Source organism: Spermophilus citellus, assembly GCF_964194105.1.
Source record: "Spermophilus citellus genome assembly, chromosome: 3".
Lineage (NCBI taxonomy): Eukaryota > Metazoa > Chordata > Mammalia > Rodentia > Sciuridae > Spermophilus > Spermophilus citellus.
In genome coordinates this window covers 9821799-9841507 of record NC_138184.1, presented here as the reverse complement: position 1 = coordinate 9841507, position 19709 = coordinate 9821799, and the positions used below count along the sequence as shown (strand labels likewise).

General features: G+C 54.8%; 1 protein-coding gene across 2 annotated transcripts; it reads left to right on the top strand.

Moving 5' to 3' along the window:
• Nucleotides 1-42: 42 nt before the first annotated feature.
• Nucleotides 43-16572, top strand: ZNF653 (zinc finger protein 653). 2 transcript variants are annotated; one of them, XM_081285981.1, is made up of 9 exons: nt 43-508; nt 4586-4629; nt 6534-6749; nt 12514-13125; nt 13260-13440; nt 13539-13650; nt 14630-14744; nt 15635-15734; nt 15918-16572. In XM_081285981.1, the coding sequence occupies exons 1-9, from the start codon at nt 210-212 to the stop codon at nt 16093-16095; spliced, it is 1857 nt and encodes a 618-aa protein (XP_081142107.1). In that variant the 5' UTR covers nt 43-209; the 3' UTR covers nt 16096-16572. The 2 variants fall into 2 exon arrangements, with proteins under 2 accessions (XP_081142107.1, XP_081142108.1); XM_081285982.1 differs by lacking the exon at nt 15918-16572 and having other exon boundaries at nt 15518-15654.
• Nucleotides 16573-19709: the final 3137 nt, after the last annotated feature.

Sequence of the window (19709 nt, the reverse complement as noted above, 5' to 3'; positions counted from 1 at the left end):
CTGCCAGAAACTTCACGCTCTCTAAGCGAAATTGAAAAATAACGAAGAGGCGGGTAGAGAGAGCGCATGCGCATATTCTGCTCTAGGTCTCCTTTTGGCGCTGCCGGTCACTGAGGGTCCGCGAGAAATTTCCCGGTGGCGCCGAAGATGTGCGCCGCTTCCGGTCGGGCTCCTAACAACGGGGGAGGCTGGTAACTAGGGTGGGGGGGATGGCGGAGCGGGTGCCTGAGCCCGAGGCGGAGGCGGAGGCTCAGGCGGGCGCAGGCGGGGAGGCGGCGGCTGAGGAGGGAGCGGCGGGTCGCAAGGCGCGGGGCCGACCACGGCTTACGGAGTCGGACCGAGCCCGACGGCGGCTGGAGTCCCGGAAGAAGTACGACGTGAGGCGCGTGTACCTGGGCGAGGCGCACGGGCCCTGGGTGGACCTGCGGCGCCGCAGCGGCTGGAGCGACGCCAAGCTCGCCGCCTACCTCATCTCGCTGGAGCGCGGCCAGCGAAGCGGCCGCCACGGGTAAGGGGGCCCGGCCGGAGGGAGGGGGAGGGAGCGGGCGAGCCAGGGAGGAGACGCCCCCATCCCCCGCGGAGCTTGGCCCCGCCTGCTCCGGCTCAAGGACACGCCCCCGGCACCTGCGAGCTCCGCCCAGGGGCCGAACTGCTGGTCTGGGGTCCGGGACTACTGGTGCCGCCACCCGCTGGGCACGCGGCTCCGCCTCCCGTGGCTCCTGCTGCCCAATCCTAAGATGCTCCCTGCCTTTCCACCCGCCTTCTGGTCGCTCGGTCCCGCCCTCTCAAGCTCTGGCTGCTCAATCCTAGGATGAGCCGCACCTCCAGGCGTTCTAACTACCCAATCCCTGCAAGAGCGCTCCCTCCCCTGGAGGCCTCGCTCGGGCTCCAGGTTCCCGCTGGGCCTTGGGATCTGTGGTCACGTTTTCCGAAAACCCACACCCGCGCCTGGGTTCTGGACATCCTGGAACATCCTGCTCTTCTCCTCAAGAGGTCCTGGTGTCCCAAATGGGATTAAATATGACCCCATCCCCTCAACCCCAGGCCCCCCACACATCTACACTTTCTGGTTCCTGGGGACAACTACACCTTCTGGTTCCTGGGGAGCATTTCAGCCCTGAAAGACTCAAGTGAAGGAGAAATCCTGAAATAGCTGGTGAAATGGAGGGAGAGATTCGCAAAATCTCAAACTTGAGCAAGAGCGGTATGAATGGAGTTTTTCCCTTCCTGCCTTATAGGCTAATGTGACCATTAAGTGAGTTAAAATGTGCAAAGAACTCAGAACAGCGCCTGGCAATATATTAGCTGTTATGATGAAGATATTTATTTCTGTTTTTATTGCGAAAAAAATCGCAATCAATGAAATGTTCTGCTCTGGTTTTCACTTTCACCCATATGCATGTTTGTCTAGAGCATGTTCCTGAGGGTTAAGAATCAATCAAATCCTGCTGAATTGTATTCGCCCCCTCCCTAGGGTGGCAAGACTTTTTATGCTCAAGAGTATGTTCAGAAATGCTAGGAGCTGTAACAAAAATACATGCTTCATGAAGCTGATATTCTACTGGTCAGAGGGAATGGCTTATGCAGTGGCTTGTCTACTACAGACAAGAAACAAGGCTGGGTGCAGTGGCATATGCTGTACTCACAGTGACTCAGGAGCCTGGGGCAGGAGGATCATAAGTTCCAGGCCACCCTTGGCAATTTAGTGAGGCCCCAAGCAACTTAGACCTGTCTCAGAATAAAAAAATAAAAAGGGGGCTGGGGATGTGGCTCAAGTGGTAGCGCACTGGCGTGGCATGTGCAAGGCACTGGGTTCAATCCTCAGCACCACATAAAAATAAATAAAGATATTGTATCCACCTAAAACAAAAAAAATAAATATTTAAAATAAATAAATAGGGTTTGGGATGTGGCTCAGTGGTAGAGCACCCTGGTGTTCAATCACCAGTACCACAAAAAAGAACATAATAAACAAATTGCACAGTATAAGAAAAAAGGAATCACGAGTGTTAGTTAGAAGTTTATTTTATTTATTTATTTATTTATTTTTGTTGTCCTGAGAATTGAACTGAGGGTCTCACACATACCAGGCAAGTGCTCTACCACTGAGCCATCCCGCTAGCCCCTAAGTTGGAAGTTTAAATAGGGCCTGAGGGTGGGCCACTCTGAGAAGATAGCTTTGAGTAAAAGACCTCAGAGAGGAGCCATGCACATATCCCAGGGAAGAGTGTTGAGCGGAGGGAATAGCAAGTACAAAGGTCCTGCAGAAGAGAAGTCAAAGATAGAGATGATGTGACTAGTCTTGCAGTACCTTGGCAGGCCTTGGAGAGGACTCCAGACTCTCCTCCCAATGAGGAGAGCCTTGGCAGGAATTTTTGCTCTCCTTAAGCAAGGGAATTTCAACAGAGAAGTGACATGGTCTGGCTTATATTCTAAAAGAAGCATTGTTCAGGGTGTATGTGGCAGAAAGAACGGGTGAAGTATGAATAGAAATTAGGTTGGCCAAGAGTTGACAGTTCAAGCTGGTTGTGGGTCCAAAGAGGGCACTCTAATCTTTTCTGTGTGAGTTTTTATATTGAAGAAAATAAAAAACTTTTTTTTTTTTTTGTCTCTGGGAATTAAACCCAGAGAGCCTCACATATCTTAGTTAGACACTCTACCACTGAGCTACACCCCCAGCCCAATATTTTTAACAGCGCCTTACACAGAGGCTGTAGGGGTGAGCATGGGAACTAGAGATCAGGAAAGCAGCCAACCCCATGAGAAAAGTACTATTAGGATCCTATGCTGCAGGTGAGCACAGGGAGGGGATGTCACTTGCCCAAGGTCACGGAGCCTGCTGCTGTGATATAGAAGAGGAAGAACAAGGAGGCAGGTAGAGCGCTCGCCAGCACGGGCAGGACCCGGGTTCAATCCTCAGCACCACATAAAAATAAAGGTATTGTGTTGTGTCCATCTACACCTAAAAAATAAATATTAAAAAGGCTATCTTAAAAAAAAACGAACAAGGAGGCAGGTGGAGTGGGAGGAAGGGAGATGAGGGTCCCCAGAGACTCAGATAGATTGGCTGCAAGGTACTGGCCTTCAATTTGTAAACCAGGTGCTGGGTGACAGTAGGGTGACCCATATGGGGTCAGGAACCTGCCTGGAAGGTCTGGCAGCTATCCTTGTGCAGGAAGCTATGGGGCCCCCCGGCCTTACCTTGGGTCCCCAAGGCTTTAGAGCACAGTCACTGGGCTTCAACCTAAGTGTGACGGTCAGCAGGCAGGTGAACCCAAGCTGTCTGCAGGAGCAGACTGTGGAGGGCAGCCTGGGGCCCTTGCAGAGCAGGCTAGGAAGGTCCAAAGCAGTTGTCCAGCTGGGTCTGACACTCTTCCACCAGGGCTCCAGGGGCAGCATGGGTCCTGAGCAGCTCTTGAGTCCCATTGCTGCAAAACAAGTGCCTCAAATTTAGCTGTTAAAATCGCACAAATATATCATCTGGACTTTCTGAGGATCAGGAGCCGGGCACTGGCTCCTCTGTTCAGGGTCTCACAAAGCTGAAATCAAGGTATCCACCAGCTGTGACCTCACCTGGAAGTACTGTAGGGAAAGGTCTCCCTCCAGACTGCTTCGTGTTACTGGAAGAATTTGTTTCTTTGTGATAATAGGAGTGAGGTCTTTGCTGTCTTGCTGGCTGTCAGCTGTGATCACTCAGTCTTAGAAACCACTCTTGGGTTCTTGCCATATGGTACCTCCATGGGCCCCCTCCTGTCCCCATCTTTCCATTGTTGACTGCAGCAGGGCTTAGACTCTTTGAAGGCTTCCCCTGATTAACCATATTTCCTCTTTTAATTCCAAGTTACCTACCCATGAGAGGCATCCTATCATACCCACAGACCTGCCCACTTCAAGGGGAGAGGATGAGAGTGTCTTTACGTGGTATCCACAGGGATTGTTTCCAGGACCCCTAGTAGGTACCAAAATCCTTAAATGTTCAAGTCCCTTAAATAAAATGGTGTAGTATTTGCATAGAACTTATGCACATCTTCCCATAGACTATAAATCATCTCTAGATGACTTAGAAAACCTAGTACAATACAAATGCCATGAATATAGTTAAACTGTATTAGAGAATAAAGTCTGTACCTGTTCAGTATAGATGCAATGTTTTTCCAAATATTTTCCATCCTTGGTTGAATCTAAGAATGCGGAACCCACACACACAGAGAGCCTACTGTACAGGGCATGTGCTCCCCAAGGCAGGAACCCTGAGAGTTCTCTTGGAACTCTGCCTGACACACCAACTTTCTGTTTCCCCTTCCCATTTCCTGACTGTGGGACCCAGGACAGATGTTCTCACCCCTCTGAGCCTCAGTTTCCCTGTGTGTGAGATGAGTGATGATATCAGACCTCCCTCCAAGGGCAGGTGTCAGTGGAGGAGAGAGCCCAAGCCAGGCGCCTGCTGACTTGGTGCTGGATGGGCAGGGGAACAGAAGCTCACATTCTACCTAGAGCCAGACCAGTTGCTGTCATTCCTTAGCAGCTGTCAGGGCATGGCCCAGCCTTGATCCGTGTTTACCCATATTGCCTCTCTCTGTTGCAGGAAGCCTTGGGAGCAAGTCCCCAAAAAGCCAAAGCGGAAAAAAAGTAAGTGGAGCTGTAGCCAAGGTGGGGAGGAAAGGGACACGTGCCAGGGAGAGACAAGCAGAGGGGACAGCTTATCTAAACCTCAGGGTGCCTTATGTGCCAGCCCACAGTAGAGTGAGGCGGCACAGAGCCTGGAACTCAGCCCTTCTGCCTGCTGGCCACAAGTTGGTGGGAGTCTGAACCTAGTATGACCTCCAAACCCTGGGACTGTGGGTCTCAGGTTATGTCCATCAGGGTGAAGGCCAGAAGTTCAAGGGAGAACCTAGGGTAGCAGTGAGCGCCCCCCCCCCCCACTTCTCTCCATTCTCTGGAGTTGGGGCTGAGCTGAGACTATGACCTTGAAATCCTAAAGGGGTAGGGATTGCCACTGATTTGTAGACCCTGGTGTAATCCCTAGGCCTAAGGATCTCTTCTGGGCTGCCGCCTCATCTCCTGATCCCAAAGTTAGGGGTCACACCTCCATCCTACTGGCCAGGAGTCCTGGACCATCACCCTAGTTGCAGGTCTCATCTCGGGCACACTGTGTATCAAGCCCTATTCAGTGCTGCATAGATGTCTTTGCTTCCTCTGTCTTCCCTGGGAGCTCTCAGAGTTGGAATTCTTCTTAATTTCTTTATTTTTGTTAGCACAGGGCATTAAATCCAGGATCACTCTACCATCAAGCCATAACCCCAGCCTTTTTTATTTTTTATTTTGAGACAAGGTCTTACCGAGTTGCTGAGGGTCTTGCTAAATTGCTGAGATTAGTCTCCAACTTATGATTCTCCTGTGTCAGCTTCCCAAGTCACTGAGATTATAGGATTGTGCCATCATAGCCAGCTAGAATTCTTATTCTCCCCTGGTCCAGAGGAGGCAACTAGGATTTAGAGAAGTCAAGTCATTTGGCCAAAACCACCCAGCTAGGAAGTGGCAAAGCTGGGATTGGAACCCAGGCCTTCTGGCCCCACATGATAACCTCCTTGCAGCACCCTCTTATCCAGCAAATGTTTGCAGAGCACTACAGAGCACCCAACCCTGTGGAGACCCGCAGGAACAAAACAGATAAATGTCTCTGCTTTTGAGAAGCTGACATTCTAGTGAGGGAGTCAGACCAGGGACCTTCAAACAAGTAGCCCTAGACAGTATCTAGGTGCTCTCAGGAGAAAAAGAGAAACAAGTAAATTTGGCTAGGCTAGGATTTACACGGCCCTGGGTTCTAGCCCCAGCACTGGGAGTCGGGAGGGACTGGCTTCATTAACCTGGGTGTGGGGTGGCCTCTCAGAGGAGGGCACATTTGGTGAGAAACCTGAGTGGAGGGAAAGGGAGCAAGGCAGGTTTCTGGAAAAAGATGGCACGGTCCTTGCAAAGACCCTGGGCCAGGCCCACGCCAAGCTCATTTAAGGAGTAGCTAGGAGACTAAGTGGATGGAGGGGAGAGATAGGAGTGGGAGGAGCTGAGGGGGGTGTGTGTGACTGGTATAGGGCCTTGTGGGTCATAGGGTGGACGTTTGCTTTCACCCCCAGTGAGGGTAGCCACAGTGGATTCTGAGAGAGGAGTGCTCTAATCAGGTGCCTTCTGGTGGCTGTGGAGGAGGGACGGGCACGAGCCAAGGAGACCACTGCCCAGGGACTGCTGGGTTCTAGGGCCAAGTATTGATGAGAATGATTACAGTACCAGGCAGCTAACGATTACTATGTACCTACTACGTGCTGGGCTCCATTGGGCTCATGGCTCCACTTAGCCAGTGAAGAGTCTCTGGCCAGTCCCTGTCATCTCTAGGGTTCTTGCCTCTGAGCCTCAGTTTCCTTCCCTGTAAACTGGGTGCAGGGCTCATGAGGGTATTCCAGCCCATGAAGGCATAGTGCCCAGGGTCCCTGTGGACAGTGGACATGGCTGCTCATGCCTGTCCTGGCCCGTCTCTTCAGGGCGGCGACGCAACGTGAACTGCCTGAAGAACGTGGTGATCTGGTATGAGGACCACAAGCACCGCTGCCCATATGAGCCACACCTTGCCGAGCTGGACCCCACCTTTGGCCTGTACACCACGGCAGTGTGGCAGTGTGAAGCCGGCCACCGCTACTTCCAGGACCTGCACTCCCCACTGAAGCCCCTCAGTGACTCGGACCCCGAAAGTGACAAAGGTGGGTCCTCAGGGCAAGGGCACATGGTGACTGTGGTATTTGGGGACTCTGCAGTCCCTCCTGGGTATGGACCTGGGATGCCCCCCAGCCTCACGTCAGTGTCACAAATGTAACAGCAGCCGCACTGGCACTAGCTTCAGGGACGGTGGCTTGGTTGAGCCCTTCAGAGATTTGTGGTCTCTGAGTCCTTACAGAGCCTGAGTAGAAGAGATGGTCCCACTTGACCTGGCTGGGCAGCTTCAGTGGAACCCGGGTTCTGGGCACAGGCTCAGCTTGGCAAGGTGGATGCTGCCCTCCTGGCCTCTAGCACCTTTTTTATTTTCTGTGACTCAAATTTGTCACTCTGGCTCGTTCTCTTTCCCTCTGTCTTGCCAGGGTTCCCATTTTCTTTCCCCCTCACTTTCTTTGCTTCCCTCTCCCCTCCTGAGCCTGCTCTCTCCGTCTCCTTCCACCTCCCTCCCCAGCTCTTAGTCCCTGCCCCTCTCCCTCCCCTCTTTTTCTGTCCCACATTGGTCCTACTGGGCCAGGAGGGAGTCAGTGTGGAAGGCCCAGTTGGCCATGTGGGGAGCAGAGGAGACCCCATGAGCGGTGAGGGAGCCTGCTGCCTCCAGGGCTTGGTGGGGCCTACTGCCAGGCACCTGCCAGGGCTGAGGGTGGGGTCAATCATCAGGGCTGATTCGTGCTGGCAGGCGTCACAGAGCAGGTGGCATCCCAGCTGGCCAGGAGGAAGCTGGGGGTGAGAGGTGTTCCTGGTGGGCACCCACGCCCACGGCTATCCCACTGTGCAGCGGCCAGGCTCCCAGCTTGCGGGTGTCCTGTGCTCATGACCAGCACGCTGCCCTCCTCTGCCAGTCAGAGCCCCCTCATGTGCTCATTCCAGTCCTGCCCTCTGCCGCCCTGAATCATCCCTCCAGCCCTGTCACAACCCTGCTTCATAGTCGATGAACCCTGGACCCCAGGAGTAATGTGACTGGCCCACCTGGCGATGGGTCAGGCTGGGATGGGATGGTACCCAGAGGAGCCCATCCTTCCCCAAACCTACTGTAACTGCCAGGCCTGGGCTCATAGGAATGAGCACTGTGGTCCATTAGTCACATCTGCTAAGGGCATCGGCGAGCGAAGTGACCTTGTCCGTATCCCAACCCTGCTCCCCCAGCAGTACCCCCTACCTGCTCTGCTTGGTGCCCTGCCACCTATGAGTCAGTCAGGAGACCTACTGCCCGGGCTGTGGGAAGGCAGGGGTGCGTGGCTGTTTCTGTCACTAATGCTTTTATTATCTGGAGAGAGGTTCAGCATTGGACTTAAGCTGGACTTCAGAGTTAGGTGTACCAGATGCGTGTCCTGGCCCTGCCCCCAGCTTTCTTGATGACTGCCCCCTCCTTCAGGGGGTGCTGCAGATGTGAGGATAGCAAGAGAGACTGAAACCCTCTCTCCCCACCTTGCTGTCAGGCCTGGGCGGTCAGGAGTGGCCTGGGCTGTCAGGAGTGGCCTGGGTTCGGGTTGGGTGTCTCAGTGCCCATGTGTAACCAGTATATGAGGCGACCTACACATGAAGAGGAGGGGTCATTACGCCTTACACACACACAGCTTGAGAGGTTCTTGTTCACTGTCAGGCTGACCCTGACTTTCAGACCTCTGGTGGGGTCTGGATGGCAGTGGCAGGAGTGTGTGGCAGAACAGAATCACTCACCTGATGGCCAGGGAGCAAAAGAGATCAAGGAAGGTGCCGGCGGCGTCCCACAGTCTCCTGCAGGGCATGCCCCCAGTAACTGAAAGACCTCCAGGTAGGCCCCACCTCTGAGAGTTTCCTCCATCTCTAGTCAGGTGTAGAGGCACGTGCCTGTAATCCTAGGTACTTGGGAAACTGAGGCAGGAAGATCTCAAGTTCAAGACCAGCCGGGACAACTTAGCAGCACCCTGTTCCCCAAATGAAAAGGTCTGGGGACTGTAGCTCAGTAGTAGACCACTTGCCTCGCATGCTCAAAGCCCTGGGTTCCATCTCAGCACTGCAAAAAACAGACAAACAAAGAACACTCAGTGCCCTCTTTGAGCCCTCTTCTGTTGAAACCCTGTACGTATGTCTTCTCATTAATACCCCAAATGCTCTTTCAAAGCAGGTGCCACAGCAATCCCCAGGACAGAGAGGTTACATGAGCTGCTGTGCCCACCTAGCTAGAGGCAGGCACTGCTCTAACCTGGGAAGTCTGTACTTTCTACATGACCCTAGGGCTGTAGGACCCATGGTCTCCAAACAACATGCCCCAGCTGTGTCACAAGACTAACGAGGTGCCGTGCATGGTGGCACATGCCTGCAATCCCAGCGACATGGGAGGCTGAGACAGAACTGCATGTCTGAGACCAGCCTCAGCAACTTAGTGAGGCCCTGTTTCAAAATTAAAAAATAAAAACAAACAAACAAAAAGGGCTGGGGATGTAGCTCAGTGGTAAAGCACCCCTGGGTTAGATCCCTAGCACCAAGGCTGGGGGGATGTGTGACCTAGGCGGCAGTCATTTGTTTTTCTCATTCCTAGTTTCCCTGGCTAAGGTGTTGGCCCCCTGCCTTCATCACAGTGCTGGTCTAAAAGTAGTTCTTTGACTCAAATGTGCCCTGCCCAGGGACCTCTTTCTTTGAGGTATTTACATTGCAGAGGAATAGCAGACCATAAACAAGATAAGTAAATAAAATATAGAATATACTTGAAGGTGGTAGGTGTTTTGGGAAAAAAGAAAGGAGCAAAAAGGGGCTTTTTGAGACAAGATGGTCCAGGGAGCCTCCCTGAAACATCACTGGATGAGGGTGTGTTAGACATGAGGGAGGGAGCCTTCTCGTGTATCTGAGAGAAGGGAATTCAGGCAGAAGGAATGACAAGTGCAAAGGCCCTGAGACAGGAACTTGGCTAGTGTCTCTGAGGAGCTAGGGGGGCATCAGGAGAGGAGGTGACGGGGAAGGGGCATGTGATAGTGCAAGGTGTGTAGCCATAGTAAGGGCTTCGACTGCTCCATCAAGTGAGTCAGGATTTTGATTGACAAATGCCAGCTGCTGAAACAGGCACATGTTGGTTGCTTCACACAAAACCCAGTGCCCCAATCCATAGGCTCTGCCTTCCACCTGGGGACCCAGATTCTTTTTTTTTTTTTTCCTGAAATCCAGGATTTGAACTCAGGGTTACTTAACTACTAAGCCACATACTCAGCCTCTATGTTGCTGAGGCTGACCTCAAACTCAAGATCCTGGGGCTGGGGATGTGGCTCAAGCGGTAGCGCGCTCGCCTGGCATGCGTGCGGCCCGGGTTCAATCCTCAGCACCACATACCAACAAAGATGTTGTGTCCTCTGAGAACTAAAAAATAAATATTAAAAAATTCTCTCTCTCTCTCTCTCTCTCTCTCTCTCTCTCTCCCCCTCTCTCTTTAAAAAAAAAAAAAAAAACTCAAGATCCTCCTGCCTCAGTCTTCTGAGCCACTGGGATTACAGGCATGTGCCACCATGCTGAGCATGTGGGGACCCAGGTTCTTCTATCTTGTGTCTTTAGCCTCCTTCTGGGTCCTGGCTGGCTGATCAGGACAGACAGGTAGGGGCTGGGCCCTGAGAGATCACATCTACTTCTGTTCCCTTGCTGGACCCAGCCAATGGGCTACATTGACATGCTGCAAGGGATGCTGAGAGATATAGTCCACCCAGGTTTTAAGAAGAAGAGCTGGGTTTGGGAACAGCTGGCTTATCCACAAGAAGTGATGAGTGGGTTCTCTGGAACCAGGGGACCAAAGAGAAGGGACTACTCTGGTCCTGTCCAGAGATGATTGGAGCCATAACCAGCATTTGCAGAGCAGGGAGGAGAAGCATTTGGGCTGTGGACAGATGACTTTTGGATGCAGTGCCAACAGGTTTTGCTGACAGATTGGAAGTGGGTGTGAGAGGGAAGTCAAGGTTAGCCCAGGACTTTGGCTGAGTACCAGGAGGGACAGAGCTATCACCCTTTGAGAGGCACACACATGAGCAGTATAGGCTCTTTTGGAGGGAAGATCCAGTAAGGAAGAGCCCAGAGTTGCTGAGCTGAGTCAAATGCCTGCGAGAGCTCCCCGGGGAGCTGTGAGGTGCAAGCCTAGAATTCCACAGGGAGGTCCAGGGTGCACGTAGAGTCATCAGGCCCCACCTGGTTGTAGTATAAAAACATTTATGGTGTGCGTGCCAGTACCTGTGCAAGTGGGTGCCCTCCATATCAGTAGGTTCCTTGTCCGTGTGTTCACCCAACCAGGAATCATTTATATTATATTAGGTGTCATAGGTAATCTAGAGATGATTGGAAGTCTATGGGAGGTTGTGCATAGGTCTGTGCAAATATTATGCCATTTTATGTAAAAGACTTAAGAATCCTCCACTTCTGATATTCTGGTATCTACGGAGGTGTCCTGGAACTAATCCTCTGAGGATACAGAGGGATAACTGTGTTTGGTTCCCTGTTTATTTATTTCCTTTCTTTCTTTCTCTCTTTCTCTCTCTCTCTCTGTTTCTTTCTTTTCTTCTTTCTTAGTTCTAGGATGGAACCTAGGGCCTCTGGCAATCTAGGCAAGTGCTCTACCACTGAGCTATGTCCCCAGCCCCCCTTTTTTTAATATTTATTTTTTAGTTTTAGGTGGACACAATATCTTTATTTTACATTTATGTGGTGCTGAGGATCGAACCCAGTGCCTCATGCATGCTAGACAAGCACTCTACCACTGAGCCACAACCCCAGCCCCTTCAGCCCTTTTAATAGAGCTTCCAAAACCCTTTGAATTTCCTGAGTGATAGAGGTTTTTGTTATTCACAAAGAGCCCCTTTGGAACACCCCAGAATCTATGTTAATGAAGTGATTCAGGGTGGGCTCCTACATATCTTCTGGATGGGGTTACCCAAAAGACCAAACTTAGGATCAGAAGTGGGAACTCTCAGCCCCACTCCCCAAACTGCAGGGGCTGGAGGTCAGGTCATTAAAAAACCCTGAAGAGTGAGTTTCTGGGAGCTCCCTGCTTGATGTACACATCACCAGCTCTGAGGGGTGTCCTCAGACAGGGCGTGGAACTCTGTGCCCCTCCTCAGTGCCTCTCTTCCGTTTGACTGTGGTTGAGTTGTGTCCTTTATAAGAAGCTTATAGTGATGAGTACTTTTCTGAGTTCTTTGAGTCATTCTAGCAAATTATTAAACCTGAGGAGGAGGTCATGGGAACCCCTTGATCACAGTTGGTTGGTCAGACATACAGAGTGGCCCAGGACTTGCAACTGGCGTTGGAAGTTGGGACAGTCTTGTGGGACAGAGCCCTTAATTTGTGTGATTTGAGGCTATCTCCAGGTAGACAGTGTCCAAATTGTATTAAAGTGTTGGAATGAAAGTAATGAATTAAACCAGTTAGTGTAGAGAATAGAGTGGCGTTTAATACCATCAGCCTGGGTGAGACCCGGGGATGAGCTGAGGGCTGGGATGAGGCCCTGGCTTGGGCCTTCAAGACATGAATGAGCCAAAGAGACTAGGAAGGAGCTGCCAGGGTAGCTCAGAAAACAAGGATGTAGAGCTAGAGGCCCAGGGAGGACAGCACATCAGAGAAGCTGGGTGGTCAGTTGAGTCAGGTGCCTTGGTACAGCCAGGGACAGTGGCAATTGATAAATGACCACTGTTTTTTGGCAGTGAGAGAGAGGGTTACAGTGCCCTGCCTCTGGTGGCCCTTCAACAAATACTAGCTGCTGCTGCTGCCACCATCGTAACTGCCTCCTTTCTTCTCTCATCACAGCGGGCAATGGCCAGGTGGCTGGCAGCTCTGACTCCCCCAGCTCTGGCTCAGGCTCCGACTCTGAGGAGCCCCCAGAGAGCCAGCCAGCCAAGGCTTCAGCAGCTGCAGCAGCAGTCACCCCCACCAGCCCAGTGGGCAGCAGTGGGCTTATCACTCAGGAAGGTGTGCACATCCCCTTCGACGTCCACCACGTGGAAAGCCTGGCCGAGCAGGGCACCCCATTGTGCCCCAACCCTGCAGGCAGTGGGTCTGAAGCCCTCGAGACAGTGGTGTGTGTGCCAGTACCTGTGCAAGTGGGTGCTGGCCCCGGCGCCCTCTTTGAGAATGTGCCCCAGGAGGCACTGGGCGAGGTAGTAGCCAGCTGCCCTGTGCCAGGCATGGTGCCCGGCTCCCAGGTGATCATCATCGCAGGCCCTGGATACAACACCCTCACGGCCGAGGGCATCCACCTCAACGTGGCTTCGGGCAGCAGCGCCCCAAGCAGTGGCCTGGGCGAGGAGGTGCCCTGTGCCATGATGGAGGGTGTGGCAGCCTACACCCAGACAGAGCCTGAGGGCAGCCAGCCCAGCACCATGGACACCACCTCCATAGCCGGCATGGAGACCAAGAAAGGTCTGGAGGGCCCACTGTGGCCTCTGGCAGGGATCGGGTGGGACCTGGAGGGGGAGGGAAGGGAGTGGCCCTGGAGAAGGGCTTCTAGACAGCCTTAGCCCCCCATGGACACCGCCCTGTGTCCACCCCCGTAGAGAAGGAGGATCTATACATGCTCAAAAAGGAGGAGAAGGAGGAGCCTGTGGCCACAGAGCTGGCAGAGCTGGTGGCGACCGTGCCTGAGAGTGCAGAGCCTGAGGCAGAAGCAGATGGGGAGGAGCTAGACGGCAGTGACATGTCGGCCATCATCTACGAGATCCCCAAGGAGCCTGAGAAGTGGGTGCTGAGTTGGATGGGTGGGCACAAGGGCAAGAAGTGGCTCACAATCTGCCTGGGCTTGGCATTCTGACACCAAGGGCCCCTTCCCTCTCTAGGAGGCGGCGGAGCAAGCGGTCCCGGGTGATGGACGCCGACGGCCTGCTTGAGATGTTCCACTGTCCATATGAGGGCTGCAGCCAGGTCTACGTGGCCCTCGGCAGCTTCCAGGTGAGGCCACCACCAGGGCAGGCTGGTGGGCCTGCTCCTGTGTCTGGCTACCTGTGTGCTGGTCTGGGCAGAGTGGTTCATGGAGGGCCCTGCTGTGTGCCACTGGCCTGTGATTCATCTTCATGAGCCCATCTGGCCCAAACTGGTCTCAGGAGCTTCCTTCAAATCCTCTGTGCATCCTGATACCTTGTCAGACCCCTCACGGCCTCAGCCATCTCTTCCCACAGAGATCAGGCATAATTGCCTGCTCCCAGTTCCTCCTCTCCTGACCTCCTGAACTCCTCCCGCCTTGCCCTGGCCATACTCTTGTTCTTAGCTCTGTGTGCTTCCTCCCCATGGCTATCCATCAGCAAGCCATTCCAGCCCCCAGGGCCAGTCAGGCCTGGGAGACTTGGGTCACTGTACCACCAGGAGGTTGGATCTGTAGTTTGCCCGCTGAAGACTGGATTTGGGAACCCTGACGGCAGAGATGGGGTTTTGTCATATCCCCACACCTGGCATAGAAGGCAGGATTAGTAGGCCTTTGGATTTGCCAAGCCATGTTCTCATTAAGCATGAATTGAACACCTACTGTGTATAAGACCATCTAGTGAGTTTTAAAAAATGAAAGAACAAAGGAGTGAATGAACTAAATGCCCAGGGACAGCATAGCACAGTCCTTCCACTCCCATCTCTGAGACATGTATCCAACCACTGAGCCTCTGCAGCCTCCATTTCCCTGTCTATAACTGAGCTGATGGTCACCAGGCCCTTCCCAGGGTTAACGGATATTCTAGTCCAGAGCCTGGCACAGCAGGTGTTTGGTAAACCTGCTCTGTGTCCCATGTGTACCTGTAGCAGTCTGGAAGCTGGGCAAGAGCCCCCTTCCCTCTTAGCTGCGTAAGCTGATCCTGCCTACCTCCCAGCAGCCCTCTTTTCCCCTACCTTCAGGAGCCCCTCAGGTGGGCCCAGCACCCATTCCTGCCCCTCTTGCCCCCAGAATCATGTCAACCTCGTGCACCGGAAAGGGAAGACCAAAGTGTGCCCTCACCCTGGCTGTGGCAAGAAGTTCTATTTATCCAATCACCTGCGGCGACACATGATCATCCATTCAGGTCAGGCCCTGGGCCAGCTGGCAGGACCAGCTGGGGACACAGGCAGGGACCTGGGAGCCAGGGCTGGAGCAGCCAAGGTTAAACCCCAGCATTAGTGCCTTAGACACAGGACTACCCCTCTTGGAGCCTCCATGTGCTCAGTAAGCCGAACCATAGTGACATAGGTGGGCCTGGCAGGACCTGACTCTTCTGCCCAGGCCCTTGACAAGATTTCATGCAGGACTTCGGGGTGGAGCAGGGACAGAGAACCAACTTCTGATGAGCCCTCAGAATGCCTGCCATATCAGTAGTTTTTTTGTTTTTTTTTTTAACCCTGAAAAACCCAAGTTGCTTTAAAAAATAAAAGCCAATATTTCAGAAATACTAAACATCAAAGGTGATACCACCATCTCTCCTCCAGGTGTGTCCTATAGCAGCACCCCAGGTCATAGATGGGAGCCAGTGGGGCTACCCAGGCCACAGGAGGGAGGAGAGTTGGGCAGAGTCTAGGACTGGACTTCCGGGTTTACCCCAGGGCAAGATTTGATACTTCTGTATGGCTGGGGAAGCTGGAGGGCACAGCTCTGAGGTTCAGAGCCCCCAATATTTTGAGAAGCCACAACTTTGGGTTTTTATGTGAAATTACCCAAAGTTCAAACCCTGGGGACAAATTCAGACCCATCTTGACATTTTGCATCCTATGCCCCTTAGAGACCAAAGTTTGAACCCCAGCTGTGCTTGGACTTGTGACTGGGTGATGTGCTGCCACTTCATATCATTTGCTGTCATTATAGGTTGACATTTTTTGAGCCCTGGGAAGCCATGGGGTTGGGCCGGTCAGCACTGGGGGAAACCGGCTTGCGCCCCCTTCCCAGTGGCAGCATCCTCAGTCACATCTCTGCTGCTCCCAGGTGTCCGTGAGTTCACCTGCGAGACCTGTGGCAAGTCCTTCAAGAGGAAGAACCACCTGGAGGTTCACCGGCGCACACACACGGGTGAAACGCCCCTGCAGTGAGTGACAGGCTGTCCCCCAAAGGGTCTGGTCTGGGAGGTTGGGGAGCCTACCTGGTGGCATCCACAGGCTTTCCCTCCATGCAGTTCCACCTGTGCTACCACCGCAACGGCACCTTCCCTTTCTGTAGGCTGCCAGCTCCCCTAGTCCCACCCGCTGACCCACCTGTTACTTTTCGCCAGGTGTGAGATCTGCGGCTACCAGTGCAGGCAGCGCGCCTCGCTCAACTGGCACATGAAGAAGCACACGGCCGAGGTTCAATACAATTTCACGTGCGAGCGATGCGGGAAGCGGTTTGAGAAGCTTGACAGCGTCAAGTTCCACACGCTCAAAAGCCACCCGGACCACAAACCTACCTGACATACTCGAGCACTGATCGCCCCTATTTATTCGTCCATTTGGACATTGCACTCGGGCCTGTCTAGGCCTGGACAGCCGCGGGGCGCCCAGACCGCAGGCCGGAAGGAGGCGCCCCCCACCCCCTCCCAGGGCTGGGCCCCCTGGGCAGGTCCCCACCAGCCCCATCCCCTCTAGAGCTGGTGCCTGGGGCTGCGCTACCTGAACTATGTGTCAAGAGAGCAGAGAAAGATTAAAGTGCGAGAAGGGAGATGCCCTTCCCCTAGGTCTGGATGATTGAGGGGGCCCTCTCTCTCCAACCTACCTGGTCTCTTCCTGAGCAAGGCCGGGTTAGGGAGATGTCCCTACACACCCTAGAGGACCCTTTCCTTTGAGCCTCAGCTCCTACTCGTTCCCTGGGCCTGGGGGACCTTGGAGGTCACCAGGCATTTCCCAGGACTCAGAATCCTGGTGCCTCCTCCTAATGTCTATCATGGAACACTCATTCCCCATCCACCCTCAGGAAGAGCTGGGAACGTGTTTAGTAAATCCCCCAAATGAAACATGTACAGTTAGTGACAAGCGCCGTGCAGAAAATGGAGTGATGTGTTGGTTTCCCGGTGTGCTGTTTAGGTGGATGGTCGGGGAGGGCCTCCTGAGAAGGTGGTAGTTGCCCATAGACCAGGAAGAAAAGTAGTAGAGGTAAATATCAAGTCGGCCAATGCAAAGCTCCGGGGAATAACCCGCTCTGCTTGTTCCCAGATAAGATAACCACGGGGAAAAGGGAGTTGGCATCAATTGGGTGCCTGCCTTGGTCCCATTTCCCTGAGGATGTTGCTGAAGCCACCTCTGGGAGCAATGGGGAATGAAGCGCGGCCGCCAGGTGGCGTGCGAGCTGCGTAGGCCCTGGTGACTGCCACCACGTGACTCAGGGGACGGCTGCAGCGAACCCGGGCACGTGCCCTTGGGAGCCCTGTGGCGCCACGCGCAGATTGGCCCCAGCTGGGCCGCACCTATGCCTCAGTTTTTGTGTTGGACGCAGGTCTACTTTATCTTGGCACGGGAAGTGGCGAGGAAGAGCAAGTCCTGCTGAGGCTGCCCCCGCGAATCTTCTCACCCCCCTCAAACTAGTCCCCTTTTTTCTCCCTGTACGGCGGGATCCGGCAGTTTCCATGGGAACCGCAATCGGGTCTACGCGCCCCGGAGTACCCCCATGGCCTGCACCGCTTCCGATCCGACAAGAGCCGAGAGGAACACTGGGTGGGAAAGCAACCATCGCTTGATGTCCCCAGCGTTGGCAGCCAAGTCGTCCCAGCAAGCCCAAGGGGACCTGCACTGCCACCACCCGGATTGCGCGGGCCACTGTGATTGGCCTGCCCTCTCCATCAGCGTGGCAGCACCCTCTGGTGCGCGCGCTCTCATTGGCTCAATCTCTAGGGCATCTTCCAACAATTGGTTCTCTCGAGGGCCATTCCTGATTGGTCAAATTAGGCTCTGCTTACTGATGGCATTCTGACAGTCTGGAGCCTAAAGGTGCATATACGAACAAGGAAAAGGTGGGGGCTGCGAATCTCCGGTAATGGGGTCTCTGTTACCTGCCAGCATCACCCTCGAAACAGCCGTGGGACCGCTGTCTGTGGTGCTGAAGTCTCGCTCGGAGGCTCCCTGCCCCACCCCAATGAAGGCTTGCTTCTGCACCTTGCTGCCGCCCCGACGTAAACACACAAGTGTGCCCACGCACCAAAGGAAGCGGCGCTACACACATTGCCTTAGAGAGAGGACAGGTCCCGCCTAGCTGAGGGAGCATAACTCCACAAGAGGACCAATCACAAGCCCAGAAAGCCAGGCCATTTACCTGGCAGAACCACCACTGGAGTTTTGTGAGATCTACAAAGGATCTTAGAATTTGAGTTGTAGCTCAGTGGTAGCGCGTATTTGGCAGGCTCGAGGACTTGGGTTCAATCCCCAGCACTAAAAGAGGGAGAAGGAGGATCTGTGATTTCCTGGGGCCCAAATCTCTTCATCCTGGAATTCCCCAGCATTGGAGTGTGCCAGTGCCCACCTTTTGAACCCCAGAGGCACAAAACCCACTCAAAATCCACAGTCTTAGCTTCCTTCCGCTAACAGATTAGAGATACCCTAGTTACCAACACCACCATGGCCCTGACGTGGCTACCTGACTGCCCCCCCAAATCTGGGGACCCAAGCCTCTGTTGAAATCTTGGTTCCTGGACCCTTTCAGGCCCCTCGGTGTACAGTGCCTCCGTAGGTCTTACATTCGAGTCACAATACCTCCGCTTTCTCTTTGCCCCTCCAGATCTAGGTACTGGACGAAAGGGGAGCCCACACGGTCTCCCGGGCAGAAAAACTGCTTAAGAAAGGGTGCCCACGCAGGAAGTAGGGTCCGCGGGGGCAGGAGGACAAGATTCTGGCAACCCGAGTCTCCAGGATGCGCTTTTTGCAAGTGCTGAGTCCAGGCCAGCGCGCGTTCGTTTCCACCTGCCGCGCCGTCGGGCGCCGTGAGGAGGCGGGGCTCGGTGGCCCTGGCCAATAAGCGACGCCGGCGCTAGCAGCTGCTGCTATAAAGGGCTGGGGGCGGCGGCGGCGCGGCCCAAAGCGCGGAGCGCGCAGCGCGGGCCAGAGGGAGGGAGGGAGGGCGGGTGAGGGGAGAGGACTGAGCACCCGAGACCGGGCAGGCCGGACCGAGGGGTAGCGGCAAAAAGCAGAGCGCCGCGATCTCTGTCGGGAAGCGCAACCTCCCCGGGCCCCGCGGGGCCGCGCAGGGGGCGTCCTCAAGCCCTCGCCCGCTCCCTCTTTCCATCTTCTGCCGCCCGCAGGCCACCCCGGGGCCCGGCCATCCGCGCGCTCATCCTCGGGCTCGGGCCCGTCCCTGGCCCTCGAGGGAGCCGCCGCCTTCATCGCTGCCTCTGCAGCGGCCACACCAGAGGCCGCCCAGGCGGGAACCCGGCGTGAGCATCGGGCGCCCCCCTAGGAGTGCACGACCCCCGGAGCCGCCCTCAACACGGACCGCGCCCGCTGGGCACACAAGAATGGTCACTGTAGGTATTCTCCTGTCGCCAAGAGAGCACTGGGGTGGGAAGGGGTTGGGTCCAAGCACCATGGAGATGGCGGGGGTGGGGGGGTAGGACCAGGCCTAGTTAGGCCCGGGTGGGGGGGTAGGACCGCACCTCGGGCCTGAGAGTGGGCAGAGCCGCGCCCAGAGTGTGGGGGTGTTCGGAGTCTGGCCTGAGAGACCTTGGGGAGCCAGGCTGCGACTCAGGGGGCGTCCTACGACACTCTGGAGGCGAGATTGCACCCTCTAAGGAAGGCCTGATGGGGGAGGGGCCGCGGCGGCAAAGGATGCTTCCTCCATTCAGGCTCAAGACCCCGCAGGCCGCCCCGGCAAATGCAGGGCCCCATCCCTAGTGTTGGGCCAGGCCAAGGCGGCAGAACATCCCCAAGAGCCTTGGAGAAGCGGGTGGCGTCGGATCGCGCGTTCCGGGCCTTGGCCGCGCCCGAGAGGCGGGCGTCTCGTCCTCGAGCCCGTCGACCTTGCGGCAAGCGGGGAGGGGAGAGGAGGGGGCGCGCCCGGAGGCCCCGCGGGCCCGCCGCCGCTGCTGCCGCGTCCCTTTGTTTCT

Bases quoted from the DNA above. Each gene is read 5' to 3' on its own strand.
- ZNF653 (XM_081285981.1), top strand. From the start codon at position 210: ATGGCGGAGCGGGTGCCTGAGCCCGAGGCGGAGGCGGAGGCTCAGGCG. The intron at 13,441-13,538 runs GTGGGTGCTGAG...TTCCCTCTCTAG, and splicing joins ATCCCCAAGGAGCCTGAGAA to GAGGCGGCGGAGCAAGCGGT. The intron at 15,735-15,917 runs GTGAGTGACAGG...ACTTTTCGCCAG, and splicing joins ACGGGTGAAACGCCCCTGCA to GTGTGAGATCTGCGGCTACC.